The sequence below is a fragment of the Siphateles boraxobius genome, unplaced genomic scaffold (assembly GCF_051911475.1).
Source record: "Siphateles boraxobius isolate OS27281-9 unplaced genomic scaffold, OSU_SipBor_1 18, whole genome shotgun sequence".
NCBI lineage: Eukaryota > Metazoa > Chordata > Actinopteri > Cypriniformes > Leuciscidae > Siphateles > Siphateles boraxobius.
This window is the reverse complement of record NW_027508788.1, coordinates 6,380,261-6,402,854: the sequence shown is the minus strand read 5'-3', so window position 1 is coordinate 6,402,854 and position 22,594 is coordinate 6,380,261. Positions and strand designations below refer to the sequence as shown.

General features: G+C 41.6%; 2 protein-coding genes across 2 annotated transcripts; both read right to left on the bottom strand.

Moving 5' to 3' along the window:
* Nucleotides 1–13,818: 13,818 nt before the first annotated feature.
* Nucleotides 13,819–15,739, bottom strand: LOC143740941 (uncharacterized). Its single transcript, XM_077233121.1, has 2 exons — nt 15,602–15,739; nt 13,819–15,044 (listed from the first exon to the last, which is right to left on the bottom strand). Exon 2 carries the CDS (start codon nt 14,974–14,976, stop codon nt 14,344–14,346), a length of 633 nt encoding a protein of 210 aa, XP_077089236.1. The 5' UTR covers nt 14,977–15,044; nt 15,602–15,739; the 3' UTR covers nt 13,819–14,343.
* A 1,592-nt stretch (nt 15,740–17,331) lies between these two features.
* On the bottom strand, nt 17,332–20,001 carry LOC143740709 (uncharacterized). The gene is made up of 4 exons (XM_077232702.1): nt 19,851–20,001; nt 19,118–19,172; nt 18,287–18,619; nt 17,332–18,195 (listed from the first exon to the last, which is right to left on the bottom strand). The coding sequence occupies exons 2-4, from the start codon at nt 19,161–19,163 to the stop codon at nt 18,104–18,106; spliced, it is 471 nt and encodes a 156-aa protein (XP_077088817.1). The 5' UTR covers nt 19,164–19,172; nt 19,851–20,001; the 3' UTR covers nt 17,332–18,103.
* Between the last annotated feature and the right edge of the window lie 2,593 nt (nt 20,002–22,594).

Sequence of the window (22,594 nt, the reverse complement as noted above, 5' to 3'; positions counted from 1 at the left end):
AGCAGGAGGAGAGGATGAGATGTATAAAGGCCATTTCCCAGGCCAAGCAGGGAGAGTGGATGAGATGGGAGAGTGTGGAACAACGAAAAATGGGCTGGTAAGACCTTTGGTCAATGGAAGAGAGTAGGATCAGATTCCTTATTAGGTCAACATATGATGTTCTCCCATCACCGCAGAACCTAAACCTCTGGGTAGGAGAGGATCCCTCTTGTCCTTTGTGTTCATCACCTGCCACATTAAGGCACATTTTGACAGGATGTAAGGTGGCTCTTAGCCAAGGTCGGTTTACTTGGCGCCATGACCAAGTATTGCGATGTTTGGCTTTAGCATTGGAAGGCAAGCGTAGTATGACCAATAAGTTGCCGCCTGTTCTAGCAAAACATTACACGCAGAAGACAATATTCCTCCGCCCAGGCGAGCAACCACCAAGAAAAGGTGCTAACACCAATTCTCGCCCAGGACAACTGGAAGCTGCTAGGGACTGGAAGATGATGGCTGATCTTGATCAACGGCTTATTTTTCCACCTGAGATTGCCACCACTAACCTACGACCAGATATTGTTTTGTGGTCTGGATCAGCACGCATTGTTCAACTGATAGAGTTAACAGTCCCATGGGAGGATGCGATAGATGAGGCATATGAGAGGAAGAAATTGCGGTATGCTCATCTGGCCACTGAAGCAGAACAGCGAGGATGGAGAGTCCAGGTTTATCCAGTGGAAGTGGGTTGTCGAGGTTTTGTGGCACACTCTACAACCCGGTTCCTCAGAGACGTCGGATTCAGTGGTCAAGAGTTGCGTCGCACAGTAAAGAACTTATCTGAAGCAGCAGAAAGGAGCAGCAACTGGCTGTGGTTGAGACGGAAAGATTCTAGCTGGCTGAGTACAGGCCGCCATGCTACGGTTTCGTAGAATTCTTGAAAACTTGAAGGGTGTTGGTTTATTTGTATAGGTTGTATAGTATTTACAGTCATTATGTTCCTGTGTTTATTGCGTGAATGACGGGATGTTGGGCAGATATTCTTTTGCGGTAGGTGGTATGCCATACGGAACCGTTGCCACTGAAACTGCATATTAACGCACCAGTGGGGCTCGACAGCCTTAGTCAAACGGGTTGGCGCGTATGGTTGGGTTGCGGAGAGATTGTGAGATTGTGGTTAGGTCTCAGCAGCACTGTTGGTTTATTTGTAGAGGTTGTATAGTATTTACAGTCATTACGTTCCTGTGTATATTGCGTGAATGACGGGTGGTTGGGCAGATATTGTGTTTTGCGGTAGGTGGTATGCCATTCGGAACCGTTGCCACTGAAACTGCATATTAACGCACCAGTGGGGCTCGACAGCCTTAGTCAAACGGGTTGGCGCGTATGGTTGGGTTGCGGAGAGATTGTGAGATTGTGGTTAGGTCTCAGCAGCAAGAGGGAAGTAGAGGTCAGTAAGCTGGGCTGAGTTGAGTGGGGGACGGAGGGGGGTGACTCTGGGACGCCAGAGTCACTGTCGAGCCCTCTTGAGGTGTCGTGGGCTAGTCGACGAAACACTGAGGACGGAAGGTGCCCACTTGAAGACCCTAGAGATGTTCCCTACTCCGCTCAATCCAGAGGGTTGTTATGGGGGGACCGCACTGTGGTTGCAGCCGTTGTGTGTGCTGACGCGCAAATACACTATTAACACCAGACAGAAGGAGATTCACGTCACCAGATGGAAAGAAGCGTAAATGGATGGAGAAGCATAGGTTACTGTAAAGCTACGTCTTAGTTGGTGCTTATCTTGGCGAAAGCCGAGTACAAATCAGCATGAAGTTTTAACATCTACTCTCGTGTTATGGAAATCACAAAATCCATACATGTTCCATAAATACAAAATCCATAAATGTTTCATAATAATTGATCAAGATAAAAAGAAATTAAGTTACATGTTGTTTATTATACAATATACCTGGGGCCTGTTTCAGAAAGGAGGTTAAGTGAAAACGACTCGGTTACTAACGTAACCTCGGTTCCCTGAGAAGAGGGAACGAGTATTGCGTAAGTAGCTTACGCTATGGGAAAACTCCTTTTCTCGAGAATATTGAAGTCTTTATGTAAAACGCATTGCAGCTGCACAGCAGACAGCAATGAGCGAAGGAGCTCGGTCATTGGCTGTGCTGCGGTAACTTGCTCGAACCAATGACGGGGCGACTCTGAATGCGCTACCAATGAGCGCTCCTCGCGCCCGCGCGCATTCAGAGCCCGCCAAGATGGGCGTGGCCAAGAGCTATATATTGGACGCCCCGTCATGAGATTTCTTTAGGTTAAAACGACTGAAGCGAACTAACCAAGCACAAGCACTGCAGCTTACGCAATACTCGTTCCCTCCTCTCAGGGAACCGAGGTTACGTTAGTAACCGAGTCGTTCCCTTTCGAGAGGTCTCTCCTATTGCGTAAGTAGCTTACGCTATGGGAACACCATGCAAAACGCTGTGCGTGCTGAACTTCGCCTTATGATAGCCAGAGGCAGGTGCCTGAGCTGAAAAGCAAAGTTATCATCCAACTAGCCGACAGAAGCGAGCTTTATATGTGGGAAAAAGTTTAGAGCGGCTAGAAGGCGCTCAGTGTGACACAAGCACATACATAATCTAGATACAAACTCATAGTTCTACTAGCATCATGCTGATAGTACATTGGAATGCAATGTCGGGACCTGTAGGTTGTAAAACCTGATAAATGTGGATGGTGAGGCCCAGCCTGCCGCCGCACAAATATCCCCGATCGGTATCCCGCTCGACCATACCCAGGAAGAAGCCACACTCCTGGTGGAGTGTGCTTTGACTCCCCAGGGGCATTGAAGTCCCTTGGCTTCATAAGCCAGCGCTATAGCCTCAACTATCCAGTGTGAGATTCTCTGCTTTGAAACGGCGGAACCTTTCGTACGGCCGCCAAATCATACAAACAGTTGTTCTGTCTGTCTGAATAGGGCAGAACGCTCCAAATACACTCTGAGAGCCCTAACGGGGCAGAGTAGATTAGCGTTGTGTTCGTCTGCTGGTGACGATAGCGCAGTTAGGGAGATAACCTGTGCTCTGAAGGGAGTGGTGAGCACTTTAGGAATATACCCATGTTTTGGCCTAAGGACGACCCTGCAGTCGTTAGGTCCGAATTCAAAGCAGGCAGCGCTTGTCGAAAGTGTGTGCAGGTCGCCCACTCTCTTGACCGAGGCGAGTGCCAGCAAGAGCGCAGTTTTGAGCGAGAGCTGCTTAAGGTGCACGGTTCGGAGTGGTTCAAACGGGGGCCCTTTAAGAGCGTCTAGGACAGTAGCTAGGTCCCAGATCGGCACTGAGGAGGGGCGTGAAGGGTTCATCCTCCTAGCACCCCTTAGGAAACGAATAATTAGGTCGTTTCTTCCCAATGGACGTTCCATCACAGGGTCGTGTGACGCTGTGATGGCCGCCACATATACTTTGAGCGTGGAGGGGGTGCGGCCCGCCTCCAGAAGCCCTTGTAGAAAAGCGAGTACGTTCGTAATCTCGCATGTTTTAGGGTTCAGGCCCTCGTTACACCAGTCACTGAACACTTTCCATATCTGGGCATATAAGCGTCTCGTGGAGGGCGCCCGCGCCTCAGCAATGGTTTTTAGCGCTCCACTCGTGAGGTTCCTGGGAACCCGTTGAGGGGCCATGCATGAAAGGCCCACAGATAAGGGCGGGGATGAAATATCATCCCGCTGGCTTGACTGAGGAGGTCTGGCCTCAGTGGAATCGGCCATGGTGCAGATTGCATTTGCATCAATTCTGGAAACCATGTTTGGTTCTTCCAGAGTGGGGCTATCAGGAGCAATGCGTTTTTCTCCTCTCTGACCCGACTGATGACCTGTGGCAGCATCGCGATCGGGGGAAAAGCATATAAGGGGGGGCTCGGCCAGCTCTGGGCGAGCGCGTCCGTGCTTTTCGTGAAGAAAAGAGAGCAGTGTGCATTCTCCTTGGAGGCGAAGAGGTCGACCTCCGCCTCGCCAAAGATTTTCCATAACCACTGAATCGTCAGCGGGTTGAGAGCCCATTCTCCTGGGAGAATCTTGTCTCTGGATAGCATGTCTGCCCCTTGGTTCAGCGCGCCTGGCACATGCGCTGCTCTCAGCGAGCGTAAGTTGTGCTGGGACCATAAGATGAGTCTCCTGGCCATTGAATGCATGGAGCTCGACCTGAGTCCACCCTGGCGATTTATGTACGACACTACCGTCATGTTGTCCGTTCGGACCAGGGCGTGTTCGTTTTTTTGATGTGGAAGCAGGGCTCTTAGAGCCAAAGCGACCGATTTCATCTCCAGGCAGTTTATGTGTAGGCGCTTCTCCGGGTTTGACCAAAAGCCGGAGACAGGCCTGCCCTCGTAAAGGGCCCCCCAACCTATTTTGGAGGCATCTGTTGTGATCATCTTTCTCCTTGTGTTCACACCCAGACTCACGCCTGACTGGTACCAGTCGGCGGCTTTCCAGTGCGTCAGGGCTTTTATACAGCCGTGGTTCGCTCTGATTAAAAGGAGCCAGCGTTGGAGAGGACGCATATGCAACAACCCTAGCTGAAGTACGGCCGATGCTGAGGCCATGAGACCTAGCATCCTCTGAAACCGCTTGACGGGGGCGCGCGCACGCCCGCCCTGAATGATGTTGCAAGGCGCCGGATGGTGAGTGCGCGCTCTGATGAGAGACGAGCTGTCATCTGCATCGAGTCTAGAACTATTCCCAGGAAAGAAATCTTCTGGCTGGGAGATAGTATACTTTTTGCAAAATTTATCCTTAGACCCAGGCATTCTAGATGGCTGATAATCCAAGATCTGTGTGTTATTAACTGACTCTCTGATTGTGCTAGGACCAGCCAATCGTCGAGATAATTCAGTATTCATACTCCCCTTCATCTCAAGGGGGAAAGTGCTGCATCCATACATTTCGTGAATGTACGGGGAGCCAGGGACAGGCCGAACGGAAGTACTGTGTACTGGTAAGACTGTCCCTCGAAAGCGAATCTCAGAAAAGGCCTGTGATGAGGTGCTATTGGAATGTGAAAGTAAGCATCTTTCAGATCCACTGAGAGAAACCAATCTCCTGCGCGTACTTGCGCGAGGATATGTTTGGTTGTTAACATTCTGAACGAGCGAATCATTAGTGCTTTGTTCAGGTGTCTGAGATTTAGGATGGGGCGGAGAACGCCATCCTTTTTCGGGACGAGAAAATAGCGGCTTTAAAAACCTGCCCCGCTCATAGAGGGGGGAACAGTTTCCACAGCGCCCTTTTCTATTAATTTGCTCACCTCGGTGCGTAGAACATGCGAACACTCCTTTCTCACTTTCATCCCGACCACAGTCGTAAAACGTGGTGGTCTGCGAGTGAACTGGAGCGAGTATCCGTGCTTTATTATATTCAACACCCATTTCGGCATATCTGGAATGTTTTCCCATGCCGCTGCGTGTACAGATATGGGCTGAATACAGGCTAGGGGCGGGCCGCTGTGACGTAGGGACCCGGCCAGCGAATCGCCTGAGCTCGCAGCTCTCAGAGGCGCGGGCGCGCGCTGAGCAGCTGAGTGAATGGGCGCGTGTGTGATTACAACAGTGCGCGCTATGTCTGTAAAACTCGCAGCCTGAGCTGGGGCTGTGTTTGACACTGTAGGGACAGTGTTTATAAGTGGGGGTGCATAGACAGTGGTAGGCACACACGTCACTTTTATAATGTTTCCCGCTTTTATTGGGGATGACTTCATAACTGTGTGAACAGTCCTTGTGTGTAGTGGTGCGTACATGACCGTAGGCACGTGATCTACATTCATGGGGCGTGCAGCCTGAGCTGGGAATGAATTTGGCACTGTTTTGACAGTATCTGGGAATGCACACTTTGTGGACATGTGAACCCTTAGTGACACAGGCAGAAAAAGACTCTTTTTGTGTTTTCTGTGTGTCGCCGTAAAAACGGCGTTTGTTTGCAGGTGAGCGAGCTCTGTGACTGGCACATTGACTGCTGTATGGACATTTCCAGCCGCCTGTAAGGGGACTGGGTAATGTTTGAGATTTTGCAGAGAGAGTGTTCTGGCTTTTGCGAGACACGCACTCTCTCTTCTCATTCCTGTGGCTAGGAAGGCTTTCGAGGCTCAGGGTTCAGCACAATCTTGGGCCGAGGACCCCGTCGCTCAGGAGGCGGCTTGCAGTTGTGGGAGCACGAGCGGCGTCGAGCGTCAGTCTGAGGCGCGGGCTGAGAGGCGGTTGGGGCTGCTCTAGCCCGCTGCGGCGGCCTCTGTCTGCTCTGCGATGAGCTGAGGCGTTAAGGCAGGAAATGGCGCATAGCTTGTGAAGCGTTCTAGGGCAACCAGCGAGAGCTTCGAGGGGTGGGAAGCCTTGGCTTTCCATCCGGTGGTGGAGGGCGGGCAGAGATGATTGGCCACGGCCTCCTCGAGGGGCAGCGTTCCCTCGTAGCCTCTTTCCTTTGCGCCGTCCACAGAGGGGAGCGACGAAGAAAAAGAAGGCTTCAGACGCGCAGAGTGGGGGGCTTTCCATGACTTGGTGAGTTCGTCATGAACTTCCGGGAAGAAAGGAGAAGGGCTTTGCCGAGGGGCTTGCTGGCGCCCCTGCAGAAACCACTCGTCCAGTCGGCTTCGGGTTGGTTCTTCGGGAGAAGACCAATCGAGCCCGAGGTCCTCCACGGCCTTCGAGAGGATGCGGACAATCTCTGTATCCATGGTGGAGCCCCCACTCGTGTTAGTTAGTGTCGACGGGGCGGGGTCGAAAGCGGAGCCCGGCCAGTCGTCAGATGCGGCGTCGATAGACAAGGTGTCATCTACTCCCCCGTCGTCCTCGGAAGCGCCAAAAGTCACAAGGCCGACCGCTCTGCTAGAGGGGTGTGGGTCCGGCTGAGTGAACTGAACCGGCGGTGGGGAAGACAAGAGCGGCGGTGAAGCACGCGGAGACTGGCTCAGCGTGACGTCACTAGGCTCAGGTTCAGGAAGCCTCTGTGAGCGGCGCTTTTTCTTAACGCGCGGCTCAAACAGAGGGGTGGCGGCGATGGGCTCACTCGCGGCGAAAGCAGCGAAGCGAGCCGGCAGTGCGGAGAGACCCAGGTCGTCACATTCCGGGCATCCGCCCTTGGTCAAAGCAGCTTCTGCGTGGTCCCGGCCCAGGCAGAGAGCGCAGATGATGTGACGATCCCCGTCTGGCAGAGGGTCTCTGCACGACCCCCAGGAAGGCATTTGAAACAACACCTCAGAAAATTGCTCTTTTACAAATGTCGCAGGGCGAACAGATGTAAAATACTTGCGTGCAGCGCGCCGGATGGCTCACTAGGATGGCGTTCGAAGGCGGCTGAAGATGCCGACGTCCTCGTAGCAATCCCGCTGGTATGCTTTTCCACGGCGTCGAGGGCTTTCAATAATCCGGAGGATCCAGCGAAGATGGTTTTCGCTGAAGGAGATTAAATCTAAAGAACTCTAATGACGTGGCCCCCAATATATAGCTCTTGGCCACGCCCATCTTGGCGGGCTCTGACGCGCGCGGGCGCGAGGCGCGCTCATTGGTCGCGCATTCAGAGTCGCCCCGTCATTGGTTCGAGCAAGTTGCCACAGCACAGCCAATGACCGAGCTCCTTCGCTCATTGCTGTCTGCTGTGCAGCTGCAATGCGTTTTACATAAAGACTTCAATATTCTCGAGAAAAGGAGTTTTCCCATAGCGTAAGCTACTTACGCAATAGGAGAGACCTCTTGAAAGGCACCTCTGAGTATGTTAACCCTGAAATGAGGGGAAACTCTGGGTTTTCTGTTTCAGAATGGGAGTTATGTCAAACCCGAGAAAGCAGAGTAAGTCAAGCCCATTTCTGAAAGAGGTAACATACTCAGAGTCAGTTACCATGGTAACTTACTCTGTGAACCTAACTTGGTCTTATGTAGTAAATGCATCTTGATTTAAGAGTTTTTTGATATTTTGACTGAAAACAACAAGACAAAAATGTCACGACGCACACACAAAAGGTTAGGATCCAAGTGCAGTGGTGTTTATTGGGGTAATCCAAAATCGTAGTCGCCGGGCAAAGGTTCAAAATCATACAAAGGCAGTCCAAAAACAGGAAACAAAACAAGAACAGATTTCCAAGGTGCAGTTTGACATTAAACAAGGACTCGACGACAATCACAGAAACAGACAGGGTATAAATAGACAGATACTAACAAGGTGACGGAAACAGTTGTGTGCAATGATTAATAAGTGACAAAACAGGATGATGGGAAATGTAGTCTGAGTGAAGGACGCCGTGGTGGAAGAGGACCTCTAGTGGAAACCCAGGGAACACAAACCAGACACTGTGACAAAAAAGGCTAAGTAAGAAAAGCATTTTTTTTTTTTTTGCAGTGCAGTTTGTTCATTCATTGCACATTTTTCTATCAGAGATGCATAGCACATTAGGCCACTGTATCAGAGCGGGAAGGAAAGTGTGCCTCGCTCTCATGCTCTTTCTGAGAGTTTTTATGTTGTTTCCTTTACACAAAGCAGTGGGATCCATCAAAGAAACTGATATGTCCCCACTACCCATCAATAATTTCGATCAAAATCGAAATGACATGTGTGTCATCTTGTTTAACTTTGTGGTTGGTTGCAAACATTTAAGTTGATACTTTTCACTCCACTTCTTCATTAAAAAAAAGGAAATCAAAGGCATTTTTTATACTCTACATCAATTTCATTTTAAGTATTGTAGGTACTTAAGAACATAGCATTCAAACATTTTTATATGGCATTAACATAAAAGCTATCAAAATTAAAACATATATCGGTCACTTAGTGTATTTACATATTCACTGTATGTGCATGGCCAGGACCTGTCTAAATACTCACACTTGCAGTCTTGGCCACTTGGGAGCATATGCACGCAACAGTAAATAAGTATGCAAGACTCTCCCAGTGCCCTTAATGCACACTAAACCCAGACTATGGCTGCATCCAAAAACTTAGGCAGCTGACTTGTTGCCTCACTGCCCTATCAGGCAATGACTTTGCAGGCGGCGTTTGCGCACTAAGGTGCCGAAACTGATTTCAGACAGACTTCTGAGGCAGCGTAATGGTTTAATTATCTATTCTACAGCAAAATAGAAAGCTTTGGTGAAAACTAAACAAATATTTAATTACTACAATAGTAATTTTTTGCTAGAAATGACATCAAAAGTGGACAAAGTTGGTCAAAAACATCCATTCACTCACAAACTGACCAGCAACAGCAACTTTTAGACACCATCTTTATTTTTTAGCTCAAATGTCACAGAATGGAAAGCACAGGGTTGTGGGATATCAAAGGCAGCGAAAGATACATCTATGCTGCCTTCAAAAATCAATGAAGGTGTCTCAGGAAAAAAGGAAGAGAAGCTAACATTGAATTCGGATGTGCCTTGATGCCTTCCTACCGTGGAACGCGCCCTCAGAAGGCAGCATTTTAAATTTTTTTGCAGCCTGTCTCAAATACCTCTTTGAAGCGGTATTCTAGGCTAAGCATATCCCATCATGCATCATGTTCAGGAACTCTGTAATATATTACATATAGTTTGGTAGTAAAACAAAGTGTTGCAAAATGTTATTAGTGCAAAGATAAGTATTTTTATTGCTTCTAGGCAACTTCTGAACATTCCGGCTTATGTTACAATGTGAGTGTGTGGCATTCACACTGTTTAATCTGAGCGACCTTGATTTACAGCTGACCAAGTGATGATTACACATTTACAGTCTTTCCTGAGACCCACGCGTGTTAAAAGACTGAAGATGGAACAACAACAAGACGAACAACAACCAACAACTAAAGACTGAAAACAGAAGAACTAAATGAGATAATGAAATGATAACAAACAGGTGTGATGATTAGATGAGTGTGTGCAGGTGTAAGCCAGGAGGGATTATGGGAAATGTAGTGTTAGGTGACTGGTCTGGTAATGATGATTGTGGCAATGTGCTTCTTTGAAACGCTACAATCATTTTGAATTAAATTAAATCACTCAAGTTAGCTAAATGAAGCACTTTTTTTACCAACATTTGTCCCATCTTATTATTATATGTAGCCAACGCAACTGTTCATTTTTAACTGTTAAAAGCTTCTAGATTTCTAAGACTAAATTTGAATGTTTGAGTGTTTCGATTACTAAAGGTCTGACTATTTCCATTGTAATCAAAAAGTAGGCTGGACTAGGAATTTCCTCAGGATAAATGTCATATAAACATCTTTTCATCCAGTCTGATTTTGTCCTTGGAGAGGTAAAAGCAGCATATTCTTACTTTAAAATGATAAAATCCTTGATTATTAGAAGTATTTTTACAGCCCTTTCAAAATGATGAACCAGAAAATATAGACAATTTAATTTAGTCTGCAATTAATAAATATTATAATAAAATAATATCATTTATATCTAGTTTGATGCTTCACATTTTTGTGTTCAGTTACATGGAGCCTTTTCAACCCTTTTTAGTCGATCTTCTCATGGCATACTTGGATGTGAGGGTCTCTATCTGAGAGGGCTGATATATTTTATAATCTGACATATGCTGATATCAACTTAAAAACGTTATCACTCCTTTCATTTTGTTACAATCTAGTTCTGTTTTGGTTTTGTTTTCTTTCAATGCCTTGTTCCGGTTTGCTAGTTTGCTAGTTAGATTCCATACTCATTATTTAAACCCTTAGTTTCCTCTGTTCGTTTTTTCTGTGTCCTCAACATCTTAGTATAATTTAGTTGTGCTATAATGTTACCTTTGTGATCTCCTGCGTGTAACATTTTGTAATTATTAATAAAACTGTTTGTTGATTTCCTGCGTCATGTGCTCATTACAACCACCCTATACGTGACATATACAACCATAACACCATCCATCTTTTTGTTTATATCTCATGTATATTCTATTGACATACAAATGTTCATATTCTGGGAACAAAAATGCAAAGCAGTAAAATGAGAGAGTGTAAACTTGATTAGAAAGTTCCAAAAAGTAAATAGCAAACAGTGTTAGTTGATCCAAATTATGTTGGTTAAAATAGTCCCTATGTCAGCCTCCACTGTGTGTTTGAACATGAAATATCCTGTAAAATATATGGTATTTATTGGAATGGAGAGAGTTTATAACTTGGAAACAGTGATATTCACCTTTTTCTAATTCATTTTTCTAGTTTGACCCCAAATAAAAGTAAATCTTTCAGGTTATATTCATTGTTTGTTAACCTGCACTGTTCAAATACCTGTCACAGGTGCATGAATCGTTTCTGATTAGGCGGGGCATTTACAGGAAAGCAGTCCTCTATAGCAAAAATGAAACTTAACCTTGTTTTTAAACAAAAATGGGGGGAACATTTTTTTCACACACACATACACACACAAACACACACACACACACACACGCAGAAACTAAGCTTTTTTTTGCACAGGGCTATCTAAAGGGTTAATGGTGCCACCTGGTTATCAACAGTTTTCATTTTAATATCAATAAAGCATGATTAATAAGCAGATAATTTCAAGAATTTAGTCCATTGGTCATATTTACAAGAAGAAGCTGTATGGATATCAAAGTTATATGTTGTCATTTTACATATTAATACTTTATATTTCCAGCTTGTTTTATAACAGTTTGACATAGGTCAAATAATATCCTGTTTACTTCAGACTTATCAATATATTGGGCGTATTTTGAGAGAATTGAATATGTCTCTTTGCTTCTGAATGTTTAAAAAAACAAAAGGCAACAGTTTTACCAAATAATGATCTTATAATTGTAAAATCTTTATCTTTTTCTCTTTGAAATCAACACTTCAGAAATTCAATACACAGAGTGTTATTTCAATCTGTAAAAATGTTTACCAAGATGATTTCAACTGAAACTACTACTAAACCTGAACTGAAGCCCTCGTCATGGACACACCCTGGAAGATGTGCATTTATAGGCCTACCTGCTCTCAGAAAGAAGTGATCAGCATTAGAAGCCAAATCAGAGGTAAGGCTTATCTTTGTAAAAAAATATTTGGTGCTTTTGGCTTTTTGGTGCCAAAAAAAATGGAATGATATTATATTGTAAATATAAATTACTTCTTAATACCATTTTAAGTATGCTTGTCATTATGTCTGTTTGCAAGTGATCTGGTAAAATTCTGAGTTTCTATAAAATTGTTTAAGATTTGATTTGTCCAGGTGCAAACATGTGGGCTGAAGATGACTTGGGTTCAGATGCTCCACCAACTCTTGAGAGTTACATAGAACCAACTGACGGTAAAGTCTACAGAATGTACCATGGCACAACCAGAGAGGCTGCTGAAAAAATCAAAGTCTTTGGCTTCAAACCATCTTCTAACGGGATGCTTGGGCCTGGTGTCTACCTCAGCCGAGATCTACAGAAGGCCTCCAAATACCCTCTAAATTTACATGAGAGCCAGAGAGTAGTTCTGAGAGTGAAGGTCAATGTTGGGAGAGTGAAAAAGATTGATCGTCAAGGTCATCCATTGCAAAAAACCTGGCATGATCATGGGTACGACACTGCCTGGTGCCCTCCAAACTGTGGGATGGTGCGAAGTAATCTTGAGGAAGACTGTGTTTGGGATCCAAGACGAATCACAATCATTGGTGAAATACGCCCACAAATGCGAGGAGCGTATGGTGTCTGTCATGAGCGTTATTAAGTGTGCTTTCCAATGAAGTTTGGAATTCTGAAATATTTGTTAAAAATGTCATACCAGCTGTTAAATTTAAACTGCTCACGTTCTGTGAAATGATGATCATATTGTACTACAAATTCTGACCCTGTTGCTAGGTATGAATAAATTAAACTTACTTCATGCACAAATCTTTGAGTTATGTTTTATTTTAAACATTGTAATAAATAAATATAGATAAATGTGACTAGATAAATATGTATCATAAACCGATACATGTAAAACAAAGAGCAAATTTCAGGAGAACCCAGCATTAACTTTCAATATCTTATTTATCCAGCCAGCAAGCAAAAGTCAGACATTTCATTCTATTAAAAAAATACAAACTATAAAACTTGCTCTTTAGGCAATATATGATAATATTGACACATATTTCACACTGATCCTCTTTTCTTCCTAAATTTGAAATCCTGTGGGCTTTGATCTTTTCATTCACAGAAGAAATGCAAATATATGTAAATGGTAAAAAGGCTCTGATCATTTCCCATCTCATCCTGACCTGTCAACCTTGAATAACTTGATCTGTACTGTATATTTTTTCATCTGCAACACAGGTGGGAGGGAAGCAGAAGCGAAAACGTTGTTGACGAATGCCTATGTCTATGCCAGGATCCATATTTCTTACTGACACCTTGTATACAGTACATTTTGCTGCTGTGCAGGTGCATGTTTTATACAAGTTTACATTGCAAACACATTAAAAATTATTCGTGAAAGGCTATACAAATTATTAGATCACATAAAAATGAGTGAATTGAAAAAGCAATACTAGTATGAATTCTCTGTTCAGATGTGCTTGCTTTTCTCACAGGTTTTTAGTGGTAAATAGGTCTACACTGCTACACTTTTACCTAGGTTTTTTTAGACTTTCAGAAAGCCTTGAGCATGTTTACAGCAAGAATTGGCTTATAGCAAGAGTCAATGTGTCCGATTGTTAAAAAAAAAAATGCTACTCATTAACTACTGTAAATGTAAAATTAGGAGGATTTTAGACGAAGTAAAAAAGCAGAATTTTCCTTTTTTTCAATATTTTGCTAAACTTCACATGCCCCATATTAAAAAAATTTGCTATACAAGATTTCAACAGTAAATCAAAATTGTTACAAAGTATAATTGCAACTGCAGAACAGAAGAGAAAAACAATGTATTTTATTAAATAGAAAGTGCCTTTATTGTGCACACGAGTGCTCAAAAGATTACACCATATTGCAAAACAAAGTTCATTACAGGGATCAATTCAAACTTTGATAAGTATGATGTTTGGCGCAATCTGTTGCAGGTGTTGAGGAGTTATAATCAACTAAACTTAACAATATTAATCTGATCAAAATAACCACTAGTGATATAATTGATAAGCAGAATTTCATTAAATTTGTTAAATGTTTAATTTACAGTTTTGGTTCACTATCCAATATCCAATATTATTAATAATATATGGTTCATTATCCAATATCTGTCGGAAAACAACAAATTCAAAATAAAACTGATTAAAACAGTAATTTTGAATGGTCTTGTGTAAATATAAAGTTAACAACCTTACTATTTGATAATTTCTGCAGTGTTGGTTTGAGAGAAAAAAAATCTCAAGAATAATAATAATTTTTATTTATTAAGTGCCTTTAACAAAGCTCAAAATTACTTAACAGATTATATGTAATTAAAGTGTATCGGGTTAATTCCTTTCCTTTCGGCAAACGTGATTCTTCATGAAGGGGCACATGGATGCTTTGCAGGACCAGCATTTTTCCATTGTGTGTTTATCCTGTGTTTGCATTCCACAGCCTTTACACAGTTTCAGATCTTTCCCCTTCGGGTCCTGCGATTGGCTTTTCTGCTTTAGGAGACTCTCCAGAGAACTCTTAGCACTGGAGTCTGTGCAATGGGCTATCCCAATCACAGTGAGTCTCTTTGGGTCAAAAACACAGTCCTCCTCAAGTCCAAAAACAGAGGCAGGTAACCAGGCCGTATCATATCCATTCTGATGCCAAGAGGTCATCTGGTTCAGGCTTTGCATGTCAACCCTTTTCACTTTACCCACTCTTACTCGTAGCTTAAACACAACTCTGTCATTGGGAGCACATGCTGGGTAACCCATTGCTTTGTTAATGTCCCTACTACAGTAGACTCCAGGACCCAGAGTTCCCCCAACAGAGGGCCGAAACCCTGATGATATAATAGCTGGGGCATTGGTTTTGAGTGTCCCATGGTACATAGTGTAGCCATGGCTCTTTTTGGGTTCTTGACCTGGTTTAAGGTGCTTTGATTTATCACAGTATGTCGTCCATCCACTGAATTCCACTGGCATTTTTGGCACTTACACAACAGTATGCGATGGCAGTGATTTTTGGATGCTCCTTTTTGAGACTGAAGTTCCTACACAACATAAATTTAAAAACAATCAAAATTGTAAAATGTTAAAATAACCCTTCAAAATATCTTCAGTTAGCCAAGATTCACCTATGATTACTTTTTATATTCTATATATTTTCATCATGTAAGCACATTTTTTTCTTATTAAACCTTAAACAGGCAAGAGTGGAAAATGATCAGCCAAAAAATCATTTCATTTGGAAGGACAATGTTGGCTTTGGCCAAGCACAGAAAATGTGAACCATGTCATGTGACTCACATACTCCAAACAGACTCAAGGCTGATCTATGATAATGAATGGGATGAAAAATTCTCTCATGCCTCCTACAAGAGATTAAAGAGTAGCCTATGTATACTGTGGGGCACGTTGCCTGTTGCCCAAAAATAAATATATTGCTGACATTTCACTTGATTAACAGTGTATCCCCATCTTTGGCGCTTTGGAGGACGACATGGTAACAAGTATATTCGACACCGTTTAAAAAAACATAGACCTAAGCGTAACACCAACCCTTATACCACGTAGGCTATTTTACATAAACATAAAGGAATTTACCAACCTTGTTTATGCTTTGCGTACATTAAGAAAGATAATTCCACACCCAATTCCTTACATTTGTCTTTACCAACTGCGTCATGAGATGTGAGCTGACGCACGAGCACATGCTTTCACTTTCGTTTCATGAACAGACTGAACACTACACATAGGCTACTACCAGTCATGTTTTATTATGATTATTACGATTTGTGTGGAATGCATGTATAAAATGACCATACTCCCGTACCTCAAAAACAATGAAATAACAGATATACGTCTAGTTAACATGGGTCAGACGTTGTGCGTAGCCAATCAGAACGTTTCTGGAGACGCCTTTTGCCTGCGTAACCAAAAGGCGACGGGAGCAAAAAAGAAACAAGAGTAGCCTACAGCTTTTCATTTCTACAGGGAGATGAGCTTCAACGTTCGTAAAACGTCGAGTTGGTTGAAATACTGCATGTAACATTGTAACAATAAGGAAACAACACTGCTAGGGCCTATAGAATGAAGGGGCGTGTTGGTGTCTGAAAATCTGGCCTTTCCCCTTACGAAAAAGAAGTAGCCTATACTTCAAGTTAATTTTATGAAGTATACTTAAGTAATGTTCAAGTATATTTTTAAGTATACTAAAATTAATGTGTACTTATTGTAAACTTGTAAGTGTACTATTTCAATACTCCTTGGGACTAAACTGGAGATAGTTCTCGCTGCGGAACATGAAATCCACGGGGAGGAGTCGGATCCAGATCCAACTCCTCCCACCTTACATAGGCTACACCTAAACCTAGCCAATTCCGCCCCCTGATCCCTAAACACACCCCTAATCCCTAAACCCAACCCTAATCCTATCCATCTCCACCCCTTGGATCTTGATCCGACTCCTCCCCGTGGATCTCATGTACTGCATTGAGGTGCTACTGGAAAATTTGGCCCACTTTTAGTAGGCTATAAAAGTATACATTTAAGTGTAACAGTAGTGAACTAAATACACAACTAAGTTACTCATTTGTAATGCATTTTAGGCTACTACAAGTGAACTTATAAGTATACTAGTACTATTTTAAAAGAAGTAGTACATTTTTTAGTTATGAAAGTGTACACAATGAAGAGTGTTCTCAAACTACTAGTTTAGTAGTTTATACTGCAAGTATAGGCCTACTTGTAAGTTTTCTATAAGTGAACATAACATTATACTTATAGTTTACTATTTATATATTATGTTTGCACTCGCAGTATACTGTTCAAATGTAGATATTATTTTTTATACTTGAAAAATACCAAACTGTACTTTTATTTTAAAAACATTTTATTAGCTTCATGCATCCTTTTTTATCAACACTTGAATGTCGTTAAGTTTCATAAAGAAAGGCAACATTTTAAACAAAAAAGTCGAAAAAATCACATTTTTGTCAGACAAAATAACTACGGCTTGATCAGATTCAGAACGATGATCAAAACACAGCTGGAGTAGGTTAGATCGAGTCCAAAGCTTCACAGTCGTTTCTGAACAAGAACCGCCCAAGACTGGAAAAGGCCGTCTCATTGACATGCAAAGTAACCAACCACAATTTGTTTAGTTTAACGAGGAGTTTGACGTCTGAGACTGTACTTTAGTACATCTCAGTAGACTATGATAAGGGATCATTCTCCAAATGTGTTGAAATCTTGTTTAGTTATCTCCAGTTAAAGCTGATGGTAGGCTATTTATTAACATCTTGGCATCAGTAGGCTAATCATAAAGGACAACTGGACTTTTATTCTTTATTTTATTGGTTTATTTTATTTCACGAATGAAGTAACAGCAGTGACAGATTTTATTAAAGATGAATTTTCTAAGACGACATCGATAGCATCTTAAAACAAACAAAAATAAATAAAAATAATACCCTATTGAAAGTATTCTTTTTTTCTCTTACACAAACATTAAGCAATGTTACAAGGGAACTGAGAGGATAATGTGCTGGGAAAACCATAATTAAGCCACAAATAATGGGATTTGTTTATTTATTTATACACTAATGAACACAAAGTGTGTGTGGTGCATTTTATTGAAAGCATTGATGGCACTATCATTGTAACTTTTCTACTTTTCTAAGTAGCCGTATATGACATAACATTTTCAACAATGCAGGTACCCCTTAAAGGACAAGTTCAGTATTTTACACTTAAAGCCCTGTTTTAAGATCTTTTCTGATTAAATAGAACGGTCAAGATTGAAATTTGGACAAATGCTGCTGTCCCGAGAATTTTTGGTTTCTGTGGGAGCACCCCCCCGAGAATTTTTGGTTTCTGTGGGAGCACCCCCCCCCCCCCCCCCACTGGCTAGACATGTAAAAAGGCATAAAGTAAATAAATACCATCATAGAGGCAGCAACTGTTGCTTTACAGTAAAGACAGAGCACGTAGATTGAAAAGCATTTTTACAAAACACTAAAATTTGCTGCGAAATCTATAGAAATACTTTTAGAGTCTGGAAATACAATGCTTTTGTACACCCTGTAGTTGACTGATTTTAAAAGGCTTCTTATAGATGTATGATGCACAGAGGAACCAGGAGACTGAGCCAAGGATAACCCAGCAGAAACACACTGATGGCAGAGCAGGGCTGGATGCTCTCTAGAAGGCAAAGACAAATTCAGGTTTAAGCAAAGCAAATATTCATTCTAGTTTTATGTAGTACAAATTTATCTTAGCTCAGCTGTTGTACCTAATTCAACAAATAGAGTCTTCTGGATCTTGGTCACTTTACAAATGAAAGTTGTATTCTCAGTGATGGTGAAGCTCATAATGGTCAGCCTGAATCCGTATGGTTCAAGCTCCGTCACAAATGTGTTGTGCCTGAACTTGGGTTCAGGCATGATTCCAGAGATGTTTGTGCTTATGATGGTCTCCTTTTGCCCTTTGGACATGGAGAACTCATAGTCTGTGTGGTAGTTGGGTTTGGGCTCCAGAAGGCAATCCACTCTGAGGTCATTATCTTCCTCTTGGCATACTGCAATTACACTCTCCTCATCCTGACACGACACTGGGCTCCTCAGAACTGGTGATGAGAAATCATGAGGCCCGTTATTTTAACGCATATATTTACCATATGCAATGCAATGATGCTTTGTAAAACGAATTGTAAAATGAGTTCAGCAGTACGTTGATTTAAACGAATAGTTCTCCTATAATATCCTGGACATTCTTTTCCATTTAAAGAAATTTAGTCTGCAAACCTAAAGCCGAAAAGTCTGAAAGTTCTCTTTCTTCACAAAAGAGGATTTAAAAAAAGAGTATGTAGGCGACGTATGTATGTATAATAGTATTATTATTACATATTCTATAAAAAAAAATCCTATTTTGTGAAGAAAGAAAATCAAACAAGTCTGGCAAATGTTTTGGGCCATTGAGCAAATGATTAGTTTAATTTAAATTTATATAAAAACAAGAGCAGTTGAATATAATGTAAAATAGGAGAATAAGCTGTTATATTTTCATGGTGAAATGGTTTCATATGAAAAGCAATATTAGGAAAACATATTCATAATCCTCTTACCTCCAAGAAGAAGAATCGACCCAAACATACAGTTAAACGTGTTCATTACAAAGCTCTATAGGTAGAAAAGAGGAGAGCTAGTCATAATACTGTTACATATCCCAGAAATTAAAACATTTAAACATGATGACGATCTGTAGTGGCCATTGAATCTAGCCTGAAATCTTGAGGGGGAAAAAGGAGGAAAGCACACTGTTAAACAAACCTGCATTTTAAAATGTTAAGTCTTGTTGTTAGCCATGTGGACCATCCATGAAACTGCTCTTCAGAGAACAACAATAGTGCTGTAGCTCCACCTAACTGCCTTAGAAAGCACTTCACCCAATAACATGAAGCACTGCACTGCAGTGGACTGCAGCAGCCCCTCCCATCTGTGCTGCGCTAATGCAATGTTTCAGACCAAAACATACAAAAACTTATGAGATAGGCCTATTTCTATGTCCACAAAAATCTATTCACCTACCCGAAGCAAAATACCATGATGAGAATCATCAAGGCCTTTGACAGCCTTAATGAGCCCATTGTCCTTATTTAAAGTAAAGTAAACAATGCAGAACAACACAGTTTGGCATACACTTATCTGACAGCACAGAATATACCTTATTTTTCATATCATAAAAGCTGATCTCTGTGTAATCCCCAATCACGGGCCAAATCTTATTAGGAAACAATCCTGGAACATAATTATTTTGTTGTCAGAGCAAGCATGACATAATAGTTTCCAGACATTTACCTTTCAGAGACTTTATATTTGTGCTGTTTTAATCCCAGTCTGTGATGCTTTGGCAGGTGACCCTTTCCGGTGGTTCATAAAGCTGTGGAGAGTGGAAGGAGTAGAAGCAGAGAGGATCTGACAGAGGACAGAAGGAAAACGGTTTGTCTCCCCCTTTTGAGAGAACTAGAAAATGACAAATGTTATGCAGAGTTTCCCACAATTTGAAATGATGTACACGTTACAAAATGGTTCAGTTTTTGTTATTACACTACCATTCAAAAGATTGAGGTCAGATTTTCCTATCAAGGTTTTTGATAGAAGTCTCTATAAATTGCTGCGATTATTTGATCAAAAATACCGTAAAAACAGTAATATTGTGAAATATTATTACAATTTAAATAACTTTTCTATTTTTATATAATTATTTCAAATTGTAATTCAAGTGGGGTACTGTGATAGGATGCCACCTTTGCAATAAGTCAGTTTGTGAAATTTCATCCCAGCTAGATATTCCACAGTCAATAATTGGAAAGTGGAAGCACTTAGGAACAGCAGCAACTCGAAGAGGAAGAGCACGTTAAGACAAAGAGCGAGATCACAGAGTTCTGCAACACATGGTGCATAAAAGTTGCCAACACTCTGCTGATTCCATAGCTGAAGAGTTCCAAACATCAACTGTCATTAATATCAGCACAAAAACTGTGCGGCGGGAGCTTCATGGAATGGGTTTCCGTAGCCTCATCATGAAGGACAATGCTAAGCGTCGGATGGTGGGGTAAAGCAGGTAATGCAGATGCCAGGATGCTACCTGCATTGTGCCAACTGTAAAGTCTGGTAGACCAGGGATAATGGTGTGAGGTTGTTTTTCAGGGGTTGGGCTAGGCCCCTTACTTCCAGTGAAGGGAAATCTTAATACTTCAGCATAGAGAGACATTTTGCACAATGCTATGCTTCCAACTTTGTGGGAGGAGTTTGGGGAAGGCTCTTTTCTATTCCAGAATGACTGCGCACCAGTGCACAAAGTAAGGTCCATAAAAACATGGTTGGACAAGTTTTGTGTGGAAGAACTTGACTGGCCCACACAGAGACCTGACCTCAACCCCCTCGAACCCCTTTGGGATGAACTGGAATGGCGATTGCATGCAGGCCTTCTCATCCAACATCAGTGCCTGACCTCTACTGGATGAATGGAAATAAATTCCCATAGAAACAAAATCTTGTGGAACTCCTTCCCGGGAGGACCAACTCCATATTAACGTCTATGTACTTAGAATGCGATGTCATTAGAGTCCCTGTTGGTGTAATGGTCAGGTGTCCCAATACTAATTCCCAATACAGGAATAATAAATATTAATCATATTCATCAAAATAAAAATTCTTTACTTGAGCATTTTCTTTACTTGACTTTTTTTATTTAGACACTATTTAACATTACTAATCTACATTAGGTACTAATCAAAGTAAATACATCAGATTTGTTGATTCCTGACAGCTGTCAATCATTTGGTCTTCTTGCAGTTTATTTTCAGTAAACACTGTGGGTGTGCCATGCACTGTATATTTGTTTCTTGCTTTTTGCATTTAAATTAGAGGACAAATTAGCATGAAAAAGGCTTTTATCGTCATTTTCTAAGATGAATGCAGGTATATTCAGTAACGCAAAGATTTCAGTCAATCAGAAGGAGACTGATGCACCTCAGACAAACGCTGTTTCTAGACAGGTGAATATCACACACGACAGTGTTTATTGTTGCTTTACTTTCCATATGGATGAATGATTTTTTTCAAAGAGAGTGACAGTGACATCTCCGGTGTTTTCTTAAGTGACAAGGTATGCTTTTTGAAAAGCACTGATAGCTCATTGCTGAAGTTGAAAATTAATTCCACTGCTTTATTTTGAATTGTTAATTTGCCTCAGCTGATAACAATGCTGGTGGATGTTTTACATTTGAAAGGATTTCAAAATAAGCCATGACAACCTGCCCTTCACATCAAATGAAGAGATTAATTCAGCGGTACCTTACAAATGTTGCTCATTAATTTATTTTTGCTTGGAGTCCCTCCAAATTAAGATGAAAATGCCTATTTAATAACCAAAATTAGACACAAGAACAGAAATGTTAATAAATAAATCTATAAGTATAAGTAGGAATAAAACCTAATTTGACATTAGATCTCTACTATTGTTTGAAAATGAATGTTTATTGATTACCTATTTTTGTTTGTATTCATAAATGCTAGGTCTGTGTGTCTTTTATTCTGTGTAAAGCACTTTGGTCAACCTTGGTTGTGTCGTAAATGTGCTCTATAAATAAATGATTGATAAATAAATAAATAAATGATTGATATTGTACGCAATGTTTTCATCATTGTTATAACAACAAACAAATGTTACAAGCAAAGAAACATCCATTTAAAAACTTCTAATTTTAACAAGCTTCCAGATCAGCCCATCCGCTTCAAAATACAGCATAAATTTGCTATCCAGTGGTACACAGAGATTAGCATTAATATTTTGACAAAAGTTAATGTAATCTGTGCTACCGTAGGCCTACTAAATTGCTAAATTATTTTTGATTTTATTTAATTTTTGGTGTTATACGATTGCAGTGTTTTTGGTAATATAAAAATATGTCACATTATACATTACAGCACATCAAGATAGTTCTCTTTTTTATTAAAGTTTGAGCATTGGACACTGCAATGCAGTTCTGAAATTGCATGTTCATTAATGAGCACCAGAGGGAGGTGTAGGACCATTT